Below are 26,463 nucleotides of genomic sequence, written 5' to 3'. Positions count from 1 at the left end.
GAGGTGTGATTTTGGTGGAAGGCGTGGATGGGATTTTGGTGAGAAGACGAAAATGAAAGAGGAAAGTGAAATCGGGAAATTATACCTGCTAGAAAACCGCTACTTGAAGTAGCGGTTTATTAAACAAAAACCGCTACTTGAAGTAGCGGTTTATTAAAAAGAAACCGCTACTTGAAGTAGCGGTTTATTAGTAAAAACCGCTACTTCAGGTAGCGGTTTTGCTGTAGACCGGATTTAAAATTTCTTCCCCCTGAACCGGTGACGTGGACGGTACTTTGGGAATTCTTAAAACTTTGGCTGCAATTTGGGAATTGCGGTTCTTCTTGACCTTAATTTGGGAAAGAGCTCGTTTATTAGTTTAGGTCAATTTAATTTTTTTTTCCTTCAACAAATGACAAGGATCTATTTAGTTATCATTTCTTTAAATTTAATTTTTTTTACGTTGTTTATCTCTATTTTTCATATTGAACTTCAGAACCCTCATTCTGGATATAGATTTGTAGTTCTTGCAACGTCCCTTGCTTATACATTGTTTGCAAATAAAATTTGATATTATTTTAGTAACAAACACATTTATTTTGTAACAAACCACATATTTTTAGTAACTATTTGTGTCTCATACAATGTCTGCAAAGTTTTATATTATTTTAGTACCAAACTAACAAGCCACATGTTTTAGTACCTATTGTTTAGTATAATCAAGAAGGGAAGAACCCATTATTCATGCTATTTATTTATATTAAAAAAACATACAAACATATCACATTGTACAAATTATAGTGTTTAAACTTATTAGTGTAAAAAATAAATTGTAATTAGAAATTGTATTTCTTACCAAAGTTGCAACTTATGTTTACATCTTATTTGATTATTCATAAGGAAAAATTAACAAGAATAATCCAAACTATTGACTTTCATCCCATTTTAATCTCAACTAAGTTTTAAATCAAAATAATCCTAACTATTAGAGGTCCTTCTCAAATTAGTCCCTCTTACCTGCTACCTTGATATTAGTTGAAGTTTTTTTTTTGAGAAATAATTTAATTAATTTATTTATTTATAATCACCCATTATTCACATATAGCGCCACTTCCATAGCCACAACCACCATTATCCACTATATCTCTCTTCCTTCAAACCACCATAGACCCACCACCTCCTCACTGCCACACCGCCACCACGGAACCACCTCCGTCTTCACGGCCACACCACCACCGGTCATCAACCCACCTCCTCTCCCCTCCCAATTGTGGCACCCCCACTAATATTATCTAATTAATTTGTTCGGATTTGACATTTTTTTTTAATTTTAGAAATATTCACCACAGAAGAAAAATAATCCACCTTCAATCGGCTCAATCCACTAATTAATTGGACATGTTTCGTTACTACACATTTCCTCCACCACCTGACCCCACATACATCCCATTCGCACCCCGTTCCGCGGTGATTGGTCGGTGTGGTTTTTACAGGGCCGAAAAAGGTTGATGGTCATAAGGTCATTGACTCATTGTTGTTGGTGGTGATGGTGGTTGATGGCTGGGGTGGCAGAAAAGGGTGGTTTCGGTGGGTGGGCTTGGCTGGAAAGATACTTTTGGTTGTTTTAATGGATGGAGTTTGCTGGGTAGGTGAGGATGGTGGTGGGAGTTTGGGGTTGAAAGCAAATGTTTTTTTTTTTATTTTTTTTATTTTTTATTTATAAAGAAAATAATAATGTAAATAATCTAATCAATAATATGTTGACATGTTGCTCATTTAACCTGATTAATAGGTTAACAAAAGTCTGAAACTAATTTGAGAAGGGACCCCTCATAATTTGGATTATTTTGATTTAAATCATAGTTGGGATTAAAATGAGAAGGAGGTCAATAGTTTGGATTATTTTTGTTAATTTTTTCTATTCGTAATCATGTTACTAGAAATATGGTTTATATATTTACTCAAAACTACAACACATACATGGTTACGTTAATTGAAAGTAATTGTATTTCTTACCTAAGTTCCTAATTTTATAGCATAGCTTATCTTTAAACTTTTTTTTTTTTTGAATGGAATAAGGAGGTGGTGATTTCATTAAATAATAATAGTCATTCGACACTTACTATTATCCCTTTACTACTACAAAAAGCGTGTTTTTAGACGCTTTTTAGGTCTTTTTTCGACGATAAAAAGCGTCGAAAAAAAATTTCTCGACGCTGCTAAAAAGCGTCGAGAATCCGTGAGTCGAGAATTTTGAGGGACATAGAAAAGCATCGAGAATTTCGACGCTTTTTTGTGTCTAAACTAATATACGAAGTGTCATAAAATACTAATTTCGCGCATTTTCCCAACTTTGTGTAGTTTTTAGCGACGCTTTTACATGTCCACATACTCAAATTTAGCGACGCTTTTTGTTGTCTTGCGTTTATTTGTGTCAGCCTATGGTATGGAGGGAAACTTTTGAAATGTGAAAATATGCAAAATATGTAGACATTAAAAAGCGTCTAGAAATTTTTTTAAGCTTTTTTTTTCCTTTTATTAAATTATTACCATCATACATACATTATAGTTATTTAAATTTATCATAAATTAAATTAATAACATTAAAATTAGAGTAAACAAATATTCTATATAACTAGATCAGATTACAAAAAAAAAACAAAAAAAAACAATAATTATTCAACAATAATAAGAGTACATAGTTAATTAAATTACCAAATTTATAAACGAAAACATCAACACAATTAATTTTTTTTTAAAAAGAGGTCGCATATTATAGTAGCTTGTCCCTAAATAAATACATCGCTAATATAACTAAGACTAAAAACCAAAATAGATAGATGATGGCGTTATAGACGATGTAGTCGCTTGTTTTGATGCTCAAGTGTTCCGGCCTATTCTCTTGTTGCACCTACATTGTCTTTTCCAATCTTAAAAAAAAAAATACAAAATATAAATTAGTACATTACACAATATAAGCTTATTCACACACACATACACACACAAGCTTATAATTCCATCTTTCCATTACTAGCAACCACCACATACGAAGATAAATCAGCAATCGAATGAGGAGCACAACCAAATACCAGGGTACCACCAACGGGCTATCCATGATTATCCACTACAATGCCCGCATTATCAATTAGTAGAAGCACCTTCTTATCTTTTGACAACAATTTGAGACAAGGAATAGTGGCCGTGTTAGGTAGAACAACATGAATTGTAAAAACCAGAATTACCAGATGGGTTTTTGTATCTAGTTGATCTGTAATCAAATACCAGAATTGCCAAATACCAGTGTACCACCAACTCAGCAATTAATCTGCATGGATCTGCAATTGTTATAGCCTGTGAAAATATCAAATCAACATTCCCTGTAATACAGGACATCAAACTATAAGCATTATCAGTCCCTAAAATCAATCATTAAGCCAAGCCATACTCTTCACACCATCAATACACGACATTTCCTTCAAAACACGAACAACCCATGTTTCCCATCCGACCTCTCGATCATGCTTACTACTGCCTGAATTCAGCTTAATGAACACCACTTTCTTCTCCATTGGCACCACAAAAAGGTAGGCACCATCATTATCCACTCCCATAGAACTGAATACCTTAACCCTCGCCCCATTCGATCTAACCCCGCCACCTAACTTTTTCATAAGCCTCCCACCTACACTACTACTAACTCCCTGTTCATTAATCCAATTAGAATTTCCAGATTTAGTACTACAAACCCTTCTAGCAACAACATTAACACCCTTCAGAATCCCTAACTTTTTCACAGGCTGTAACAATTGTAGATCAATTGGATACAAAAACCCATCAGATAGAACCAAAATTCTACCAATTTGATTAAAAACATGAATTGAATTAATACCATAATGGCTGATACTAACATATCAAATATAATTTGTGTGCATTCAGATGCATTTGAAGCATAATAATCCTATAAGATTATTAACAACTTAAAATAGCCATTTCATTCACCAATTGTAAATAAGCTTTAAGCATACAAGAACTCAAGAGTGAACTTGATTGCATGAAAGACCAAACACACATTGAAATCAGATTAGTCTGCTAAGCAACAACTTAAGTATAAATGTATCAAATCTGATTTTCAGATCTGAAATTCAGTTCTGAACTTCAGATCTGAAATTTAGCTCTGAATTCAGTTCTGAAATTTAGATCTGAATTCAGTTCTTAAATTCAGCTCTAATTCAGTTCTTAAATTCAGCTCTGAATTCAGGTCCACAATAATGTTTTCAACCATAGAGCAAAGCAAGCAAATGTGAGATTACCTGATGCTTTGCCTTTTCTAAGAACTCAGATGCTTTGTTTAAAAGATTCGGAGATGCATTCCCTTGACGAACTGCACCTACAATCTGAGAAAATTTTCCAACAAGCGCTTTAAGAAGAAGATTGTTGTGTCCGACCCGGTCTTTCAGCTTTTCATTTTCTTGGGATAGTGTATCATTTTTTTATGCAAAGCATTCACTTCTTCTTTAACACTATCCATCACAATATTCCTCTTTTGAACTTTTCCATACCCTTCCTTCCTTAACACACCACGTACTCCGAAAATGTCCCCCTTTTTAACCCCTAATTCGTAACCCACAGGACGATCGGGAATCTCATTACCATACATAGTTTGCTGAAATGCTTCATCTTCGAGCTCTTGTTCAGACATCTTAGGATGCATCATCCTCAGCTCTTCAACCTTAGCTTTATCATCATCATATACCAACATTTAGGAGTACTGTAAGACCACAAATAACACAAAATCACACCGCAAAATCTACACAAAATGATACCAGAAATATGTCACAAAACCATACCACAAAATCTTCAGTGACTATGTCAGAAAGAAATCTTTCGTCTTTACCCGTATGGGTTTTAATCCACAGCGCTAACAAGCTCATTTTTTGTCCATGTTCATATCCCTATAAATAATAAGGCAAAACAAGCATTAAATATGTGTACAATAGTATATAACGCATATAACCTAGCTTTGCTCTTACTAACATCCTAAGTAAATATAAAATGACATATATATTCCATACATAATCAGCTTGTTGGTTTGCAAAACTTTTAGAGCCAGATGTATGAATCTGATTTTGAGAAGCTCGTGCCTTTTTACTGCATGCTGACATAGTCTGCAATCACATTTTCAGATTTTTTAGTTAGAGATTAATTACAGCTTAATAGAGTAAACAATAAGGTAAATATTGTCCTTACTTTCCCGTAATGCGAATCCCAATATTTTACCAACTTAACCAAGTTACTACTAGTAATTCCATGTGGCACATTATTACAAATATCATCCAATTTCTTCTCCAATGGCTTGTAATAAATCAGTTTCAGAGATTATTTGAACTGCCTCCAACATTTATTGGCACGCTTCAAAGCTTGGTTGTCATATTCCGCACCAGGAGGAATCACAAAACGGTCCTTAAGTAAAAATAATTAGTTAAAAATATAAATAAGTAATCAATTAGAAGTAAGAGATCGGCTAAGTATGTGTGTTTAGGCAATGCCAGGGGATGTCTTAGGGATGAATATACTTACTCTTATGTCTTTAATTATTTTCCCTTTAAAATGCTTGTCGATTGCATGCCAATCTTTTTCCCCAACTGGACAATGTGACTCCATCTTCGCAATCATACTAATGAATTTAACCAAAATATGTCCACCCTTCCTAATTGGCTGGCATAAATCATTGAATTCGACATAGTACTGGACGCCGTTATTACTCCATACGTCAATTGGCAGAATAATACCACTTACTAATGTAGTATTACCCTTGGCATCTAAATAAAATAACAAAATTAAGTTAAAAGAAATAATCAGTTTAAGTGGATTAGCAAGCAAATTAAGTGGCAAGCAACAAGTAATATTATCAGTTATACCTCAAACCAAATAGAAAAAGACTATTGAACATTCTGGAAATTTCAGAGCTAGTAATTTGTAAGGCAACCCTTCCAAACATCTTAAAATTTCATACTGCTCTAATTCTACCAGATGGAATTTGGCTGAAATTTTTAACAGAAGTAGTACAGGATCTATGTAGCATTTACCTGATTTTTATACCGTAAATAAGCATGTGTTATTAGTGTTGTTTGTCAAGGAATAATGAGTATTTTAGAATGTAATACATAGAAAAGAATACAAGGATGATGATTCTCAATTAGCATGTATGGTAAACTGAGCTCCTGCCATTGTTTAAATATCAATTATGTAAGCCTTTTATTTGCATAATTTCTGCTTTTATTCCTTATGTTATGAATCAATGAAGCAATGTATGCATTGATGCATTTTTTGTCTCTCTCAAAATACAACTACCTCTGATCTGTTACTTGAAATTTATATTCAAACAAAACCTATGTTATTGTTATCATTTTGGTAGGACTTTTTTTTTCTTGAACTAGCATAATGTGTTCGGTTCCAACTGGTTATGCTAGATATATTGATTCAGAAAAAAACCTCCCCAATCCTCCGGACCAACAAAAGACAGCATGAAATTAGCACTAGCCGTTTAAAGGTAAACACTTATTGCAAGCATAAGTTCAACATAAGTTATGAAGACAGTCAAGCCAAAATCCAATAAGTGCATAAGTTTAACATATTTCTGACTGCTCTTACTCTCATTTACATAACACAATTGCATACATGTTACTGTGGTTTTTAAAAAAATCTACAGATTCTACACCATACCCTTGCCTTTACAACAGTCTCCACAGGACTATAACCCTTTTTATTTATAGTGCCTAGCTATTGGTGACATAAATTATCCATTTGCTTTGTGCTTTCAAGTAAGCTTAATACATTTACATTGGTATTTTGATAAACAGATGTTCAAGATAGTTGGAAAGTCATTGAAATTGTTGTATAAACAATAATTGAATTATCATATTTCATTACATCATGATTTCATTGTTCATGTTTTAGCTTTGACAACTATCCTGGATTGATATAACGCTCTCTGCTGGGCTTTTTTTTTTAATATATACCATTTGCTTTTACTTAAAAGGAAAGAAAGTAATGTGAAGTTTATTTGTTTATGATGGGGGGAGTACATGCCATTTGTTGTTTGCTAAGACTCTAAGAGTGCTGAATACATCTCTACAATTGCATTTTGTTTTCTTCTGTTGAGAATCTGGCATGAATGAAACACATTTGAGCTACATTGTATCTACCCGTTCTTTTGTATTCTAATTTACAATATTTCATTGACTAAACAGTAAGATCTCTTCCTTATTGAGGATCTGGGGCTTTTGTATATACCATGGAATATGCCTAGATGCTTTGAATTGTTTCATAAAACCTTTGTTAACCTCCCCCCAACAACAACAAGTAGCAGCAAACTTTAATAGAAAATTATACCAGAAATCAGTCAATGTGTATTTGTAATTATGTAACTGTTATGCACTTGCAAAGCTAATGTGTATTTGTATGTACTCATCTACTCTACCAAAGCTATTCACAAACACCCCCACAATAACAAGCAGCAGCAACAGGGCAGAAACACACCACAACAACAACAAGCAGCAGCAGACAACTTTAATAAAATATTTACCTATGGTTAGAACCTCCTCCTTGTCGTCAAAATCTATGTCTGCAGGCCAATTTGGAAGTGCTTTTGGTCGTAAAGACTTAGATTGTTTCGGGATCTTTTCTGATTCTTTTCCACTGTTTTGTCGTTCTTGATTATTTTGTGGAGCTGTTGCTGAAGTTTTAACAGCACCAATCTCAAGGTTCTGAATTCCTCGTCTCACAACATGCTCGAGAGGTTTATGAGAGGTAGAAAGGGAGTTCGATGATGAGTCTGGTCTAATTGATTGTGGAATGTTAGGGGGGATATTAGGTGAGACTTTTGATGAAACTTTTGCTGGATATTTTTTCTGATAACCTGATGTAGTTGCTTCTTTGACTGAACTCGATGTTGAACCAGGAGGGTTTTTCCAAATGGATCCTAAACTATTAGGTGGTTGTTGGTCAGATTTTATAGTGGTAATGGGTGGAGAAAAAGGTCCCCATTTGTCATCTTTAAGTACCTCAGTCTGTGGTGACTTAATAGCTTGTTTATTGGTGGGTTGTGAAACAACTTCAGTAGCAGATGACTCACGTGCAATATTTGTAATTGGTGACTGTGCTAACAGTGGATCATGCGACTTAGCTGTGGCAGCAAGTATTTCCCTTGCTCTCTTGCTTCGATAAGTCATCTTTTACCTGATAAAACCATAAGATAAGCTACATTAGTCTGTCAAAACTGATATAAACACAAGACAATATATGTACATCTAAACTATACATCTGTGAATACACACACATCAGTTAACCAAAGAAATTGCATGCCAAGTTAGAAAACAGCAGATTCACACAAAACTATGCATAATGTATGCTGGTTGTAAATTTAGGGCATTAGAGACAGCTGTTCTGAAAACTTGAAACGGAGTTGGTAATTCAGGTTTAAAACAATCCATAAAGCACAAAAGAAGCAATCATCTTCAGCCAAAAGTTCCAAGTAGTCACTGCAATCAAGTTTTCTAGCACTTCTAGGCTTCTAGTACACACCATAATCCATATGTTTAATATAAAGCACCAGAAAGTATAAATAAAATGCATGAAGACAGGTAATCACATCAAGAAAGATTAACAAAAGAAAAAGAAAAACAAGAAGCAAAAGAATTTTGATACCCTTGAATTTGGTAAAATATTGAAAGAAAAAGAAAAAGAAAAAGAAAAACAAGAAGCAGAAGAAAATTAGGTAAACACATCTACAAAATAACCCAACACTGTAGCCCATGAAAATTAGGTAAACATACCTAGGCTTAGTTTTCACAACATGACACCACCCTTTTTGTATCTCATCCTCAATATAAAAAACTTGTACTTTTGCTTGAGATGAGAAAACAAATGGATCATCACGCAAAAATCGACCAGTGTGCATCAACTTTGAGAAATTGATACGAACACTTCCATTCGGATTTGTTTTGATACCCCTACGGATATCGACCCAATCACAACGAAACAATACAACCTTATAAGAACCATAATAATCTAATTCCAAAATTTCTTTGAGTTTTCCATAATATTCGTAACCCTCTGCTTCCACCATGATTCCTGAATTCTGAGTTACTTGAAATCGCTCACGATCCACAATATCAAATTTGTAACCATTGATAATAACACTTTTCATCCTTTTCCCGCGGTTACTCAAGCCACCGGCTAAGGCTTTTCTTAACTTTCCATCTATCGTGCTATCATCTAAATTATGGACCTATAATTTGAGAATAATAAAGTTAGAATTAGAAAGTTGTATAATATGAAAATAAAAAGACCCTAAATGTAAAAGCATATGACCTGGATTTGCAACCAATCTGCAAATTCATCAATTATCCACTGATTTTCAATAGATTCATCAGCTTGACTTCCTCCAACATCATTCTCTTACCTCTTTAGTTTTAGGAACTCACTATCGAGATTGTAAATTTTATGTTAGTAACAAGTATATATTGGACGCTTTAACCAAACACATAATGCTACTTACTTGAGCACCGGGGTTAGTTCATCAGAATGAAGTAAAACATACCGATGAGCTTGCTTTAAACTTCTATCATCCAAACGGACATTTTCTTTCTTTCCAACAACACGACCACCAGAGTTATACAAATAGTTGTTAATGTTTGATACCCCGTCCTCATTCCTTCTAGATCTATTGGACATAGTCTCAACACTTTCTAAATATCTCGAACAAAATGCAATTGTCTCCCACAAAAGGTAACCTTCCGCTATAGATCCTTCCGGTTGCGCTTTATTGCTTACATGAGATTTCAAAAAGGCCAAGTACCTTGAATTACAGTAACGATTTTGTATGTGAATGTGAAAGAATAGGAAAAATTATTATATAAAAATTAAATAATACAAATAATAATAATAGTAATAATAATAATAATAATAATAATAATAATAATAATAGTAGTAGTAGTAGTAATAATAATAATAAGCACCTTTCAACAGGATACATCCATCTATAATGAACCGGTCTGCCTAGTCTGACCTCTTCCACTAAAAGAATTAGTAGATTAACCATGATTGTAAAAAATGTTGCTAAAAATTCTTTTTCAAACTTGCAAAGAGTCAACACGAGCTTTGATTGAATGGTATCTAATTCTCTTGTATCTATAGAAGTTGAACATATCTTTTTAAAAAAGTCAGACAACTCCTCAAGCAAGTCAATAACTCTTGTGGCATTCGACGCCCTTAAAGCAACCGGGGGGATATCTTGCATGAGAATATGATGGTCGTGACTTTTCATATTAATAAGTTTCCGTTGATTTAGATTCACACATCTTTGCAAATTAGATCCATATCCATCAGGAACTTTCATCTTTTTTAAGACTTTCAAAAATCGTTCTTTCTCCTCGTTAGACATGGTGTATGCATCCGACGGGATGTAACCTTGAGGGTTGATCCATAGATGAGGTTTTATATTCAAATTCTTTAGGGCTTCTCTGCCACTCTCATCATCCCTACTATTATCCATATCTAAAAGAGTTCCTAATAATATATCGGACACATTCTTTTCAATGTGCATAACATCTAAATTTTGTCTAAGAGGATTATGCTCCCAATACTCTAATTCAAAAAATGTACTTTTCTTTTTCCAAAGAACATCATCACCATCGGGATCGCAATCATTATCAAGTTTATTGGCATCTTTTTTCCCTCTTTTTTTAGGAACTTTTTTTGTCTTCCCATATACATACTTTACCCCTTCTTGTTGCTTCAAAACTTCGGTCCTGCTGGTACTAATCGGAGCAATACCATATTCTTCTTTCCCATCAAACAAATTAGCTTGTGAACGATATGGGTGTTCAATAGGCAACCATTTTTGATACCCAGGGTAGATAATTTTGCCACCAAATCTATCTGAATAAGTAGAATGAGTGCAAGAAGGACAAGCTTTGTAGCCTTTCGTACTCCAACCTGACAGCATAGCATAAGCCGGAAAGTCATTAATAGTAAAGTGTAGGGCTGCTCGCAGTTTGAAGTTGCTTCCACTATAAGAATCAAAAGCTCAACACCTTCCCACAATAATTTCAATTCATGGATTAGTGGTTGCAAGTACACATCAATATCCATACCGGGACCAAATTTACCAAGAATAATTATAGAAAGAATAAAGGATGATGGTTTCATGCAAAGCCATGGTGGTAAATTATAAGGAATGAGGACCACCGGCCATGTACTATAATTTGTGTTCATAAGATGATATGGATTAAAACCATCACTTGCTAGGCCTAATCTAACACTGCGAGGATCAGCGGCAAACTCTGTATATTTTTCATCAAATTTTTTCCAGGCCTCGTCATCAGCAGGGTGTCGTAGAATCTTATCATCCTTACGATTAAAGTGTCATATCATGTCCTCTGCAGTTTTAGATGACATGTAAAGCCTATTTAATCTAGGGATAAGGGAAAGTACCGCATTACTTTAGCTGCCTCGCCTTTCTTACATGCTTCTTTTCCTTTTTCATTTACATCACCCTGCTTTCCTTTCACATTTTTCCACCTTGATGTCTGGCATATATGACACTCACTTTTATTTTCAAATTCGCCACAATATAACATGCAATCATTTGGACATTGTAGGCGTCGCTCGAAGTGCGCCTACGTAAAAGCATGTGTGAATATGCTTGGCACTCATAGGAAGTGGGAATTGACATATACGATTAGGGACAAGGAAAGTAGGGAGCCGCCAACAAGTTTTTAAGGAACTTGTAAACCGTTCACGGATCATAAAAGGCAACCACGATAAAGGGACAACGATAGGCAACAACGATTGACCCGTGAAGGTTACACCCCATTCATAATCCATGAGATTACTAACTCCATATGGTTCGGAACCACGAAAGGAGGATCGGGGATGATGGTACGAAGTGATTCTTGGAGTCACATTCGCCCGTATTGGCCTCTACTCGATTCTTATAGTGAAAAGTGATTCCTGCGATCTCAAAGGCATACAAACAAAATATTCAATTTGCTCCAACTATTATTAGGCTAAATTGGTTGAATATTAATGCAACACATTATTCTAAAATATTGTGACCACTTGATTTAATAACAAGATTAAAAAGGATCCTAAACCGGTTGTCCAAATTATCTTATTACGCGTGATTTTCAATTACATATTCCATTTAAACATGCAATATGGTGATCATAATAACAATAGAATAAACATTAATATTGGAAGCAATTTAGCCATAATTCCAACAATATAAAATCATTAGAAAAATAATAGAAATAAAAGGAACATAATTCTTACTTTGATTCTGTTTGTTTGCAACTACAAAATAATAAACGAGTTAGTAACTTCAAGGAAATAATAATAAAACAACAATCAAATCAAATTAAATAAAGTAGAGTTGATTTGGGGTCAAACTCTCAAACAGTTCTACCTTTCACGCCTTGGCTTAAGGAAAGAACCACGAGTAAAGTATGGACTCCTTGGAGTACTTGAAGAAGGAATTTTGAAATAAAAAGGGTAGGCTAGTGTTTAGGCTAAAGCATAGAAGAGAGAAAAATAATCTAGAGAATTAATTGATGCCCCGTACATCAGAAATGAGGGGGTATTTATAGAGAAAATGTGCTGAGGGAGCACACGAAACCCTAAAATGATAAAAACCCTAAAAAAGTATCCCGCGACACGACAAACTGTACCGTGACACGGGAAATCCCACCGTCAGACGGTAAACATTCCCGTGATACGATGCATTTTTAGCGTGACGCGGGAAATTTTTAGTAAACGGGGAAGAAAACGCGTTAAGGGTTTACGCGGAAAAGACACGGAAATTCCTGTGTCACGGGAAATCCCACCGTCAGACGGGAATGATTCTTGTGACACGGTGGGTACCTGCCGTGGCGCGGGAATTCCCAACCCGCTTTTCCGTCTAAATACATTTTTAACCCTAATTTCGTTCAGCATTTTTAAGTGTCGATTGATAATTTCGAGCCTTTTTTCTGATTTATTATTATTTGGGCTAAAATAAGAAAATATTAAATAAAATAAATAAAAGGTTTAGGCCAAAAATAAATAATAAAACAATAAATAAAAAAAAGTTTGGGCTAAAATTAAATAATAATCTGGGCTGAAATTAAAACTATGTTTTTACCAAACATCAAGACTAATTCATGGACTGTTCAAAAATATGAATTTAATCAAATACGATTTTTTAAGCACTCTCGGGATTAAATACTGAACCCGACTAATATTGGCGGTGAAAGGTTGTTCATCGTCGGGTTTGGTTTTGGGGAGACATTTTTAGGTGTCTACAGACATGCATGGATTTTCTCATATCCTAACCCTAATCATTTATTATCTTCATGCCTTCATAATAGGACGATGGAAACTCCTTAATTATGGGAAATGCGTCAATTAGAAGTTCAAGTAATTTATTAAATGACTCTGCAGACCAATGGAACATACACTTTAGGTGAAACAAATGCAATAGAAATGAAAGTTTCGAAAAAGTAGTACACCCCTCATACAGGCCTTTTTTAGAAGCTTCCATGAGATTTTTATACTTTGCTTGTTCTTCATTTGAGAAAGTTGATTGATACTCATCATCTACCTCGCGATAAATGGTAAGCCCCTCATCCATGACATATGAATTGTCATCTTCAATACTTTGTTCATTAAATGATGGATCTTAAGTTTTGTCGATTTGTCGTGTATTAACTCTAAAAGCTGCTCTTAGTAATCCGTCCATATCATCTCGACCTACTGCATTTACTTGATCATCACTTAGATCATAGGTCTTACTCCCTTCATATTTACAATGAAATACCCAATTTTTATAGTTTTTATAAAAACCATAAAATAAAATATGGCCTCTAACTTCTTCTACAAAATTCGTTTTATTTAACTTGCACTTATTACATGGGCATTTAGTTTCCCATGTATTTGGTAAAAGAGTCTCATTAGCAAGTTTCAAGAAGTTCATGCAACCTTTAAAATAACCAGGATACCTCTTGATAAATCAATCCAACTAGTATCCATGTCTACAAAGAAGTATATAATTAATTGCTAATTAAAAACAATGACATTAAAAAAAATAATAAAAAATCATGTTACAAGGATCCTTAAACCAATATATAATAGGGACATCACTTTCACTAAGTAAATAGACATCCATCAAACTTATAATATCAAGAAGTTTATCCACTTAAAAATAATGTAAGTAATTCAAGCCTACAAACTTGTTGAGGGGTGAAAGAAGAAAATTAGAAAGAAACATGAAACAACAAATAAAAAGTTATACAAAATTAGAAGATAGTTTACATGAAACATCCAATTAGGGAAATCTAATCAAGCCTACACAATTGAAATAAGTATATGACATACACTAATCAAGCCAACAATCTTCAAAACAAGAAAGTCATATCAAAACATAGTCGAAAAATCCCAAACTAAAACCCTAGAAAACGCCATAAAAAACTTAAAAAAAAAACAACAACAACAACAACAAGGAAATCTGAAATTTCAAGGCCCTCGCATTTCGTGCTAAATTGGATCAGCTGACGGTCCTTGAGGTTAACTAGCTCCCGTACGGAGTTGATCCTGCACGACACGTGCCACCCACTGTATTTATTGGCTGCATCCAGTACCGTAGCATCATTGAGCCATACATGCTTGATCGAGTGGTTCGACAACTTGGATTCGTCCAGGACATTCCAAGGACCATTATCTGAGAAGGCCAAGAGACCGACGAACTTGAAGATGTATCAAGTAGACTTTCTGACCGAGATGACATCTGTGATGTGGACTCGGTTTGTCCCTGGTTCGTCTTTCAGTGTTGTTTTAGGTTCCCTCACCAGACTTGGTGGTCGAGCTTCTACGATCGCTCCTGGTTACATGCAGTACCTCTTTTGAGTAGCCTGAAAGTCCTACAAGCTGAGAGTCACGCACTTTTCGGTACAGCTCTGCAGGAACTATTGGTTTCTGGGCAAATGAAATTGCTGGATTAGAATGTTAGATCATACATACAGGCTCCTCATGATAATCCACCCCACATATAAAGACTCAAACTTCTTGGTCCAAAATAAGAGCTAAAATATGGGCAATGAAAGAGAACTAGGCCAGGGGAGGCAGTACCGCAGTAGTGAGCGATTTATAACAGTGTCACAAATTTCATGCATTATCATTTATCAAGCTCTAAATTATACTCTGTAAATGTATTTCAACTTAAATTGATCTTCACACCTTCTAATTATCACAACCTTCATTATCAACTCAACCTAATTCTTCAGCAATATACATATCATCTTAACCAACAAAAAAACTTATACATTCTTAACAATAAGACTTGATTCATCAGATCTTGTTTTACATTTGTTTTTCAGATTTCTCTGCATATCGCATTGTGTTTCTAAACCTGGGTACGTTATTGCTTACACTGGCTTCCACATTCAGTGAGTCTTTGATATTTTACTATAGCAGTGCTATGGCTGTTGGGATCATCTTGTGGTACTACTTGTTCTTTTCCAGGTAATTATTGATTTTCTTGTATGTAACCTATAGTTTGTAAAACTTCTTTCTGATTTCCGGTGTGTGTTTTACAGAAAGTTCTTGTGGCATATTAAAAAAATAGATATTGGTTCCAATAAATTCAATACAAGACTATAATAAAAGTAAATAAAGTTTAAAAGACATAAAATGGGATTTTAAGGAACTAGAACACCATAGCCAGCTTAAAAGGCAGACATAAAGCACATAATCTCATGTTCGGTCTAAGACTCTAAGACAAAGAAAATATTGCCACTGATGATCTCTTGTGTGAAGCAAATAAAAACAACCCCAAATAAAGATATGATGCAAATCCAAATTTCTTACAAGCTGTACTCTTCAAAATACATCGGCCGTGAGTATTGGGGTTGTTATCTAATGATTTATAAGGGAATGAGTATTGCTTCTAAGAGCAAAGCATGTGAAGACAAAATGCAATCATCAGCCACCAAATTACCATAGAAAATTCATATAAAAAACACATAAAATTCAAAAACAAGAAAATTCATATCAAAAACCCATAAAATTCATATCAAAACCCCATAAAATTCAAAGCCTATAAAATTCATATCAAAAACCAGAAAATTCAAAGCCCGTAAAATTCATATCAAAAACCCATAAAATTCCAAACTAAAACCAACGCCATAAAAATCATAACAAAAACCAAAAAACTACTTTTAAAAAAAATGAAAACCTTGGACTTGAAAACAGAATTCACGAAAAAAAAAAACAATATAAAAATAAATTAAAATATCTAATTAAGGGCAAAAAATTACCTCGCAATAAGAGATCGATTCTTGTTCTACACCAACTCAAAATTAAAGACTTGCAAAGAATAATTCCCAATTTTAACGAAATTTAGAGAATTGTGAGATATTAGGTACCAAAAATGATAGATATATACCGAGCAACAATATTGTATAGCAAATTGTAAGTTGATACCTGAAATTTATGAAAGTGACGATCCAAAAACCCCCAAATACCTTGAAGTTTAGCAAGCAAAACCCAAAAATTAACCAAAGAGGAATGATGTTTTTTTTTGTCGCTGATGTTGGAGTCCAGGTTTAGAGGAGATCGAGCAGAATAGTGGATGGGCAGTTTAATTGGGAATTTGGGGGATTTGGGAGCCTGATTCGAGTGAGGGTGAAAATACAACCCGCTAAGTTTTTCATTAATTAAAAATTTCAAAATTGTGGGCATCCATACTCACGTGCATAGCACGTGATTTTTCCGACACTTTTAAGTTTCGAGTCAATCTTCGACTAGAAAAAGCGTCGAGAAAAGACGGTACCAAAATACATATGGGGACGCCACACCAACAGCGTCGAACCAAAAGCGTCCAAAAAGTACGCTTTTTGTAGTAGTTAAGAGATCTAAATTCTCAATACAAGAATTAAACACCCCTAAACTAATGGCATCGCTTCTGAACTGCTCCTGGATAATTTAGATGTCTTTGCATCGTTTTTAACGGAGCTCCATTGATGTATAGTCGCAAAAGTGATAAAACTTGATTGGTCATCATGATTTGCAAATTTGCTAGACGAATCTTCTAAATCTGCACCCCTATACCAGACTTGCAATTCCATAAATTTGCAAGACAAATCTTCCAAATTTGTATCCTTGCACACACTAAAAACAAACAAACAAACAATACTAAACCTTATATGAAGGGACTGACTAAACCCTACATGGAGGGGCTGACTATAATCATCATACTGATGGTGATCTTTATTGACTAAAGACATTAAAATAAAGAAGAAATTGGGGCTTACCATCGATAAAAATCAACGGTAGCCCTTAAATTTTAATATGGTATCTAGGTTTGAAGAGATAGAGAACAAAGAAAATTTTAGATTTTTTTTTATGTTTAAACTTATTTGATTATTCATAGTGTTGTTACTAAAAAATGGTTTATATCTTTTTTAAAACCAATAACATATACACGGCTACAAATTAAGATACTAAATAAATGAACCAAATTGGAAAAGGGAAAAATTTATTTAATAATGTGGGAATATATGTCCTTCTGATAGACATAAAGTTGCAATTTTTATTATGCACCAATAATGTGGGTATATATTTGATCATACTATATATCTAGTATTGAGAAATGATTATTACGTACATGTGATCTTGTTCGATTATTTTTCTTTTTTTAATGTGAAAGTGGTTTGCTAATTAGGGTTTGTTCCGATTTACTAAAAATAACTAAACTAAACTAAACTGATTAGGGCTGAACATAAATGAACTTGAACTGAAAAGAGATCAAAAGAATTGTTTATGAAAGAAGGAAATTAGGAATTGAACTTATTAGAGATGAACTAAATAAAACTGAACTGGGCTGATTAGAATTGAACTGAAATTAAGCTGAACAAAATAGGCTATTACTTGACTCAATTCACTTATTCAACTTCATATCTTATCTCTACTTTTTAGAAAGTATGATAAAAACACTTATGAAGTGTGATAACATTTATATCCTCAAAATTTTAGTTCACCTATAAGCCCCTCTTCATATGATGTTAATTGCATCTCAACTTTTCCCTTGTGTGATTTAATGATTAAACTCTTATTAATAGAGTATAACCTCTAACATGTTTATTTACGTATTTGCCGTTAATTGCATCTCTCTTTTTTTTTAGAACTATTAAGAACAGTGCGGACATTTATACCCCTAAAAAATCAGTTTAGATATTTTTCCCTCATCAATGTTTTCAACAATTGGAAGCTCTCTGAACATGGCTAGCTAATTACATGTAAACGGTTACTAATTAATACACTAATAAAATGAACAAAGATGAATAATAATAATAATAATAATAATAATAATAATAATATAAGGACTATATATAAGATATGTTGTATATCAACATAAGGACTATATACAAATGAAGACTTTTTAGTTAAATCTTTTATATAGAATGAAATACAAGCCAACGATTATCTTTTATAATGAACTCATCATATTGTGATGCTAGTAAGGATTTGAATAGAAATAATACATTTATTATAATTTTATACTCGGTAACATAGAAAGTTCCTTTGACAAGTAAACACTTTTTAAGAGTTGAAGATGATCGTCCAACAAAATTTACAGTGTTTATTTCATTATTTTGCTCATGTATGACATCTTACATTAAATAATTATTTCAATTGAAAAACTTATCATTGCTAAATAATCCATATTGTTTACAACTAATTTCATGAATAAGCATCACCCGTTACTAGAAAAACAAGTTATATATTCTACATTTTTCCTCTAACATATACGAAGTATATGGTTACTAATTAATGTACTAACATATTGAACAAATTAAGAAAAATAATTATTTACTTGATTACCTTTACTTTTTCACCATTTGCATTAATGTTGTCTTTCTCACATTATCTAATTCTCAAAAGACTTGATAGGTGGGCCTTTAATTTTTTCCTCAAAACATGAATTTATTTTAAACAAATACGTACAATTATACAAGGTCAACGCTGCTCTAATACTTTATAAATTCCTTTTTTGTAACCTTTGGAACTTATAAGTAACAAAAAAAAAAAAAAAAAAATTACACAAGATCACTGTAAAGGTAACAATAAAAAAAATAAAATAAAAGGGAGAAACATCGCTTTTATATAATCACGTATGTAACACCCCTAAATTACTCTCTAATATTTAACAATAACAATCCAACTTTAGGGAGTAACATGGGAGTATTACTGCCACGTGATTACGTAAGGCTTAACAAAGTTTTGCAGCGGAAAACAGTACTTATCTTTCATTAATAATAATAGTAATAGTAATAGTCTGATACACTTTCAAAGTAGCTACACCACTAAAACTATGTTTACTAAATTAAACTAGGTGATCACTACCCATCATTCCCAATGCAGCATATAATTCACGTTGTCCGATCACCATCACCTATCTACTTATCAAAATTATAAGTAGGGCCAAGCCAAAACAAAACAAATACGTATTAGCCAAAATGCTAAGTACATACAAATGCTAGATATGTAAATCGGTTTAAATAATTAAACATGCTTTCGAAGAGATTTAACTTTAATAAATCATAATTTATCCAAACCATTAATGAATAGAAATTCATGTATAAAATCTTGTCAAAAGAACCAATTTCTTAAATAACCAACTTTTCAAAGATAATTCCGGATAGGGTAGATCAATCCATATTTTCATAAATCATTTTCACATCTAAGTGTGCACACCCCCCAAGCTAGTAACTCCTTTACATAGTGCTATCAAGGGGAAAGACTAGGTCATACAAAGTCCATAGTCTTCAACTTACTCCGCATAGTGGGAGTTAAAAATCCAAGGAGTAAATCCTGTTAAATAAACTTTCCAATATCCCATACTCGGGATAATTTAAACAATAAAACTTCCTTTTTTAAACATCTTGAGTATTACTACAAGTTTATAATCAACCATATGGAATATTTAAACATTTGAGATCAAACACTTAAAACATTTTTTACCGAAATATATTTCACAATCATTTAAACATGGTTCGAAATCACTTAACATGTAAATCATGTTGTATATAAAAGTCACTTTTTATAAGATTTAGCCACGTGTACGTACCTTGGTCCTTGCACACAAGTACGGAACTCCTAATTTCGAACCCGAAATTCCTCCTATAACAAATAGTTCTAATCAAATATTTTTCAACTCATAGACACGAGGACTATAATACCGACTTCAATAGTTGTACATGAACATTTGATTAATTTAACCCGTTTATAATTTAATAGTTATTTTTATAAATCAATCTTAGGGGTGGCAAACGGATCAGGTCGGGTCGGGTTCGTGTTCGGGTCACCTAGTTTTGAGTCAGGTGACCCCCAACCCGAACCTGATCCATTTAAGTTTTCGGGTTGAAAATCCCAACCCGAACCTGATATTTTCAGGTTCGGGTCAACCCGAAAATGACCTAATTCGACTTGTTTTTTTTTTCTGTTCGAATTTTTTTAACATATTATACACAACATTCCTTGAATTCTTCTGGATCTATCAATCATAAAACCCAGAAAAATATTCAAACAAAAAACCCAGAAAACAATACAAACAAATCGCAAATAAAAACAAAAAAAACCAGAAAAAATATGTAAAAAATCAGAATAACTAGATTGATGAAGAATAGGCGATTATCAGGAACAAAATGTATATACTTACATTATAATTTCATCAAAAAAAATTATAATCAGAAATTTGAGAAAAATAAAACTAGATCTACAATCTAACCTAAATTTAAACTAGATCTAAAGTATAAAAAACCCCAACAATAGACGGTGACAGTGATGGTGGTCGGTCGGGCTTGCTGTGACAGTGACGGTGGCTAGCTTACTCACGTGACATTGTTGACTTGCTCGCGTGAAGAGAGAGAAATAGGAGATTTTAAGGATTATTCGAATATAAAGAACAAAATTCACAAAAATCAGAGAAGAGAAGTTCAAATTCGGATTTTCTGGATGAATTGAAGCATTCTAGAGGAAGATAGAGAAGGAGAAGAGAACGAATGAGAATAGATAAGGAGAAGAGAATGGATGAAGAGGGATATAGAAGGAGGAGAATGAGTGAAGAGAGATAAGGAGAAGAAGGAAAGAGAAAATGTAGGTGACGGCTTGTGAGAGTGAAAATGAGTTAGGGTTTATGCTTAAAGATTTGGGCTTGGGTTGGTAGTAGTCTTCTTTTTTTTTTTCTTTTTTTTTTTTTTTTTTTTTAAATTTTCGGGTTGAAATTTTCAACCTTAACCTAACCCATTTAATTTCGGGTCGGGTTCGTGTCAACCCATTTAAGTTTTCGGGTCAAAAATCTCAACCCAAACCCGCTATTTTCATGTCGGGTTCGGGTCGGGTTTTCGGGTCGGGTCAGTTTTTGCCACCCCTAATCAATCTTTAATAATCTATCAAGGTAATAATGATAATAATTAATTGTAGTGGTTAGTATTTAGTAGTAGTAGTAGTAGTAGATAACTAGATATCACAAGTAGTAGTAGTAGTATTAGTATTGGTAGTAGTAGTAGTAGTAGTAGTAGAAGTAGTAGATAACTAGATATCACAAGTAGTAGTAACCAATAGTATTGCAATACTAATAGTTCAAAATCCAAATGAAAGTCTTACTCGATCTTAGTTAATTTATCAAGGAACAAACAAAGGCCAACTTGGTTTCTTGATTGATGTAGGAGTACGGAAGGCATAACAAGGGAGGAAGGAGGAGGTGGTGTGTGCAGTAGCCTGCAAGGCGGGTGGGGGTGGTGGTACGGCACGACTCGGGTGGACGAATAGGTGGGGAAAGAATTTGGAGGTTCTTTACTGATTTTGGATAAAATTAGCATAAAACTTGTACTATTTATAAGCAATTTGGATTGGAAATTCTGGTTGAAATTCATTCTTAGTGAATGATTATGATGAGGCCACATATGGTAGGAGGAGGATTGAGGTAACTGTAATGGTGTTTCACCTTATTTTTGACACTTGGAGGAAGGAATGTGGTAAAAGGCTGTTAATAATGGAGGGGAGGTTTAAATGGTGAAGTTGTGGAGGAGGAGCTTCCATGAAGGTGCTATGGTGAATGAAAGAAATGATACTTACGTATCATAAGGAGAAAGATTAGAAGGTAGATTGAAGAAGTATGCTAGGTTGACATATGCTTTTGTGTAGTACGTTTTTTGTAATACTAGTACACTAAAAATATGAATTAGACTTGAGTATATTAAAAATTAATTTGATACTTTGTCGTTTGAATCGGGTACAAGGTATAAGCGGTTGAAAATCTGATTTTGATATGACAAATTTTAACTTGACTCGTATAATTAAAACCTTTATAAAGTATAATTTATAAAATTATCTTCGTAAAAAAAATATTTTTGTATAATAATAAAATATTTCGAAAAAATCCATAGTTAATAATAAGTGAGTGGCTTAAAAAAATACGGGGTATTACAGTCTACCCCCCTTAAAAGAAGTTTCGTCCTCGAAACTTGAGTGAAAATTGGTTAAATAATCCAAGTTAGTATAAATTGACTCATGCACAACTTATAATGACTCTATGACTCAGGCACAACACATAACAACTCAAATTGACTCAAAACTAACCAAAAAGGGAAAAAGCACGAAACTCTATCGCATTCTACCCCCGTTAAAAGGAGTTACTCCCCCGTAACTCGACTACTGACCTTAGAAAACAACTCTGGATATCTTTTCCTCATATCTGCTTCGGCTTCCCAAGTATCTTCCTCGGTTTTATGGTTTGACCATAAAACCTTAACTATCTTAACATCCTTGTTCCTAGTGCTTCTCACTTTACTATTCAAAATCTTCACAGGTCTTTCCTCATAAGTCAAGTTCTCGTCCATCCCGATGGTTTCAGGCTGTAAAACACGGGAAACATCTGGTATGTATTTCCGAATTTGGCTCACATGGAACACATTGTGAACTCTTTCTAGCTCATTAGGCAAATCCAACTTGTATGCCACTTTTCCCACCTTTTGGATGATCTCGTACGGTCCAATGTACTTCGGGCTTAACTTTCCTCTTTTCTCGAACCTCATCACTCCCTTCATCGGAGATATTTTCATAAAACTTTCTCACCTACTTCGTATTCCTCATCCCTCTTCTTCAAATCTGCATAACTCTTTTGACGATCTTGTGCGGATTTAATTTTCTCTTGAATCATCTTTACTTGTTTCACCGTCTCTTCGATCATCTCTGGCCCGAGTGTAACTGTCTCACTTATGTCATTCCAACATATCGGGCTTCTACACTTTCGCCCATATAAAGCCTCGAATGGCGCCATCCCAATGCTTTCATGATAACTATTGTTGTAGGAAAACTCTATTAAGTCCAAATGATCTTGCCACGAACCTTGGTACTCCATAACATATGATCTCAGCATATCCTCCAAAGTTTGTATTATTCTCTCTGTTTGACCATCGGTTGTTGGGTGCAATGCAGTGCTCATCAACAACTTAGTCCCCATAGCCTTTTGTAAACTCTTCCAGAAGTTGGATAAGAACCTTGAGTGTCTATCCGAGATGATGTCCTTCGGTACACCATGGTATTTCACCACAAATTTCACATACGCTCTTCCTAATTGATCCATCGACCATGTACTCCTCATGGGTATAAACGTTGCACACTTTGTTAGTCGATCCACTATGACCCAAATCGTATCATTTCCTGCTCGAGTCTTTGGAAAAGCTCCTACAAAATCCATAGAGATCGAATCCCACTTCCTACTAGGCACCTCCAAGGATTGAACTGTTCCTTGGGGTCTCTTGTGCTCGATCTTGACCTTTTGACAAGCAAACATCTAGCCACAAATTCCGCCACTTCCCTTTTCATATTCGGCCACCAGAATGTCTTTTTCATGTCCTTATACAACTTATCCCCTCCGGGATGCATTGAATAAGGAGAGCTATGAGCTTCCTCCATGAACCTTTGCTTCAAATCACCTCGATTATGTGGAACATACCATCTCCCTTTAACCTCATGCTTCCATCATCGTCTATTGCAAAGTCCAATCACTACGTGAAAAAACGAATTTGGCACCGGTTCAAACCCGGCCTAAGGCACCGGTGCCAATCTGGGGGGTGCCAAAAACCCAATTTTTAGCACCGGTGCCATAGGGTCAAATAGGCACCGGTTAACCAGTGCCATAACTTCTCTTTTTTTTTGGGAATTAAAGTCAATTGGCACCGGTTAACCGGTGCCAATTCATGTATTTTTTTTTTAATTTTTTTTAGTTTGCTTTATCCACATACACACATAATATTTTATCCACTTAAATGAAATGAATATTGATCAAAATTGATCATTAAATAAGAAATATAATCAGAAACATATAACAAGCTTGAATACGAAATATATTGATGATTAAATTGTTATTTTACAATACAAAAAAATTAAATAAATTACAACATCAAAATCCAGAAAAAAAAAAAATTATAACATTGAAGAAAAAAAAATTACACATCGAAGAAAAAAAAAATTACAACATTGAAATCAAAATTCCAAAAGCAACACCTTGATTCTTCACCTGCATCAATTAAAACACAGACATTAATAAACTCACTATAAACTAAAATTACGAAAATTAAGATTCAAACCCAGAAAAAATTGAAATTCAGACCCAGAAAAAAAAAATTAAGATTCAAACCTAGAAAAAAAATTAAGATTCAAACCCAGCAAAAAAATTGAAATCGCAAAAAAATTAAATCGAAAAATACCCAGAAATAAAAAAAATACCCAGAAATGGAAATAAATTGAAATCGAAAAAAATTTGAAATCGAAAAAACCCAGATAAAAAATAAAATTAAAAAACCTAGATATCGAAAAACAAAAAAACAAAATATATTAAAATCGAATAAACAAAAACAAAAATCGAAAAAAAATTCAAAATCAAACATAAGAAAAAAAATATTACAAAAATCGAAAAATAAAATATCAAAATCGAAAACAAAATATATTAAAATCGAATAAACAAAAATCGAAAAAAAAAAAATCAAAATTGAAAACGGAAAAAAAAATAACACAGAAATCGAAAAACAAAAAATCAAAATCGAAAACAAAATGTATTACAATCAAAATCGAAAACAAAATGTATTAAAATCAAAATCGAAAAAAATAAATCAAAATCAAACCGGTTCGTGGTGTTGCATGTGCTCGTGGTGTTCTCCGTGGTGATGTTCGTGGTGGTCTCCGTGGTGGTCTTCGTGGTTGGCTTGAAGGAGAAGGAGAAGTAGACGTGGTAGCGAAAGGGAAGGAGGAGGAGATGAGAAAGACTGGTGATGAGCGAAAGAGGAGGAGAGAGAAAGAGAAGGAGATCAGAGAAGAGGAGGGAGAAGCGGCGAAATGAGTGTTAGGGTTTGGGGGGGTTTATATATGAGAGGGTTTTTTTTTATTATAATAATGTTAAACCGTTTTTTTTTTATTAAGGAGTGGTTCAATTGGCACCGGTTCAAACCGGTGCCCTTTTAGTTTTTGGCACCGGTTTGGTCTGAACCGGTGCCTTTTATATTTGTGTAAAATGGCGCCCAAATTTGGGCTGGTTCAGGGCACCGGTTTGGCCTGAACCGGTGCCTTTATGGGGGTGCCTTATTGTATTTTTCTACTAGTGAATATTTTCCTTCCTCGATCTTTTCTTTAATCTTGTTGAACTTCTCGTCCCCAAGTTGACTTTCTCGAATCTCATCATAAATCGACGGTTTACTCAACAGGGCAGCCAAAATTTTCTTTTCCTCTCCTTGTTCCAATACCTCCAAATTCATCTTTTGGAACTCCACACATAATTGATATGGTAGGATCATCGCATTAATTGCATGACTTGACTTCCTACTCAATGCATCAGCTACAACATTGGTTTTCCCTTCATGATACTGAATCTCCAAGTCGTAATCCTTAATCAACTCCAACCATCGCCGTTGTCTCATGTTCAACTCCTTTTGAGTGAATATGTACTTCAAACTCTTGTGATCGGTGAAAATCCTACATGTCACACCGTACAAATAGTGTCTCCAAATCTTCAATGCAAATACAATTGTGGCCAACTCCAATTCATGGGTCGGATAATTCACCTCATAAGGCTTCAACTGTCTCGAGGCATAAGCAATCACCTTTTGACTTTGCATCAACACACAACCTAACCCAAACTTTGACGCATCACTATACACCTCATATTGCTCATCACTTCCATCAGGCAGGGCTAACACAGGTGCCGTAGTCAACTTTTCTTTTAATGTCTGAAAAGCCTTCTCACACTCCGGAGTCCACTCGTACTTACATTCTTTACTCATTAAGCTCATCATAGGCCTTGCAATTTTGAGAAATCCTTAACAAATCTCCTATAGTAACCTGCTAACCCAAGAAAACTCCGAACATCTGACACACTCCTTGGGGTCGGCC

General features: G+C 34.1%; 3 protein-coding genes and 2 long non-coding RNA genes across 8 annotated transcripts; all 5 read right to left on the bottom strand.

Annotated features, from left to right (window-relative positions):
• Positions 1-2,681: 2,681 nt before the first annotated feature.
• Positions 2,682-8,368, bottom strand: LOC110721170. Of its 3 annotated transcripts, none has more exons than XM_021900301.1 (7): positions 7,565-8,368; positions 5,557-5,798; positions 5,227-5,439; positions 5,052-5,144; positions 4,827-4,931; positions 4,290-4,747; positions 2,682-2,909 (listed from the first exon to the last, which is right to left on the bottom strand). In XM_021900301.1, the coding sequence occupies exons 1-3, from the start codon at positions 8,208-8,210 to the stop codon at positions 5,356-5,358; spliced, it is 972 nt and encodes a 323-aa protein (XP_021755993.1). In that variant the 5' UTR covers positions 8,211-8,368; the 3' UTR covers positions 2,682-2,909; positions 4,290-4,747; positions 4,827-4,931; positions 5,052-5,144; positions 5,227-5,355. The 3 variants fall into 3 exon arrangements, with proteins under 3 accessions (XP_021755993.1, XP_021755994.1, XP_021755992.1); XM_021900302.1 differs by having other exon boundaries at positions 4,290-4,713; XM_021900300.1 differs by having other exon boundaries at positions 4,290-4,931.
• A 1,136-nt stretch (positions 8,369-9,504) lies between these two features.
• Positions 9,505-10,024, bottom strand: LOC110721157. Its single transcript, XM_021900287.1, has 2 exons — positions 9,999-10,024; positions 9,505-9,838 (listed from the first exon to the last, which is right to left on the bottom strand). Exons 1-2 carry the CDS (start codon positions 10,013-10,015, stop codon positions 9,535-9,537), a joined length of 321 nt encoding a protein of 106 aa, XP_021755979.1. The 5' UTR covers positions 10,016-10,024; the 3' UTR covers positions 9,505-9,534.
• A 4,262-nt stretch (positions 10,025-14,286) lies between these two features.
• LOC110721169 lies at positions 14,287-16,760 on the bottom strand. Of its 2 annotated transcripts, none has more exons than XR_002511403.1 (2): positions 16,332-16,760; positions 14,287-14,991 (listed from the first exon to the last, which is right to left on the bottom strand). It is a non-coding gene; the product is annotated as an uncharacterized LOC110721169 (long non-coding RNA). The 2 variants fall into 2 exon arrangements; XR_002511402.1 differs by having other exon boundaries at positions 16,498-16,728.
• Positions 16,761-22,709: 5,949 nt separating this feature from the next.
• On the bottom strand, positions 22,710-23,123 carry LOC110721145. The gene has a single exon (XM_021900277.1). The coding sequence runs from the start codon at positions 23,121-23,123 to the stop codon at positions 22,710-22,712; it is 414 nt and encodes a 137-aa protein (XP_021755969.1).
• A 1,279-nt stretch (positions 23,124-24,402) lies between these two features.
• On the bottom strand, positions 24,403-26,108 carry LOC110721156. The gene is made up of 2 exons (XR_002511396.1): positions 25,203-26,108; positions 24,403-24,598 (listed from the first exon to the last, which is right to left on the bottom strand). It is a non-coding gene; the product is annotated as an uncharacterized LOC110721156 (long non-coding RNA).
• Positions 26,109-26,463: the final 355 nt, after the last annotated feature.

The sequence above is a fragment of the Chenopodium quinoa genome, unplaced genomic scaffold (assembly GCF_001683475.1).
Source record: "Chenopodium quinoa cultivar QQ74 unplaced genomic scaffold, ASM168347v1, whole genome shotgun sequence".
In the NCBI taxonomy this organism is placed as follows: domain Eukaryota; kingdom Viridiplantae; phylum Streptophyta; class Magnoliopsida; order Caryophyllales; family Amaranthaceae; genus Chenopodium; species Chenopodium quinoa.
This window is presented reverse-complemented; position numbering and strand designations above follow the sequence as displayed.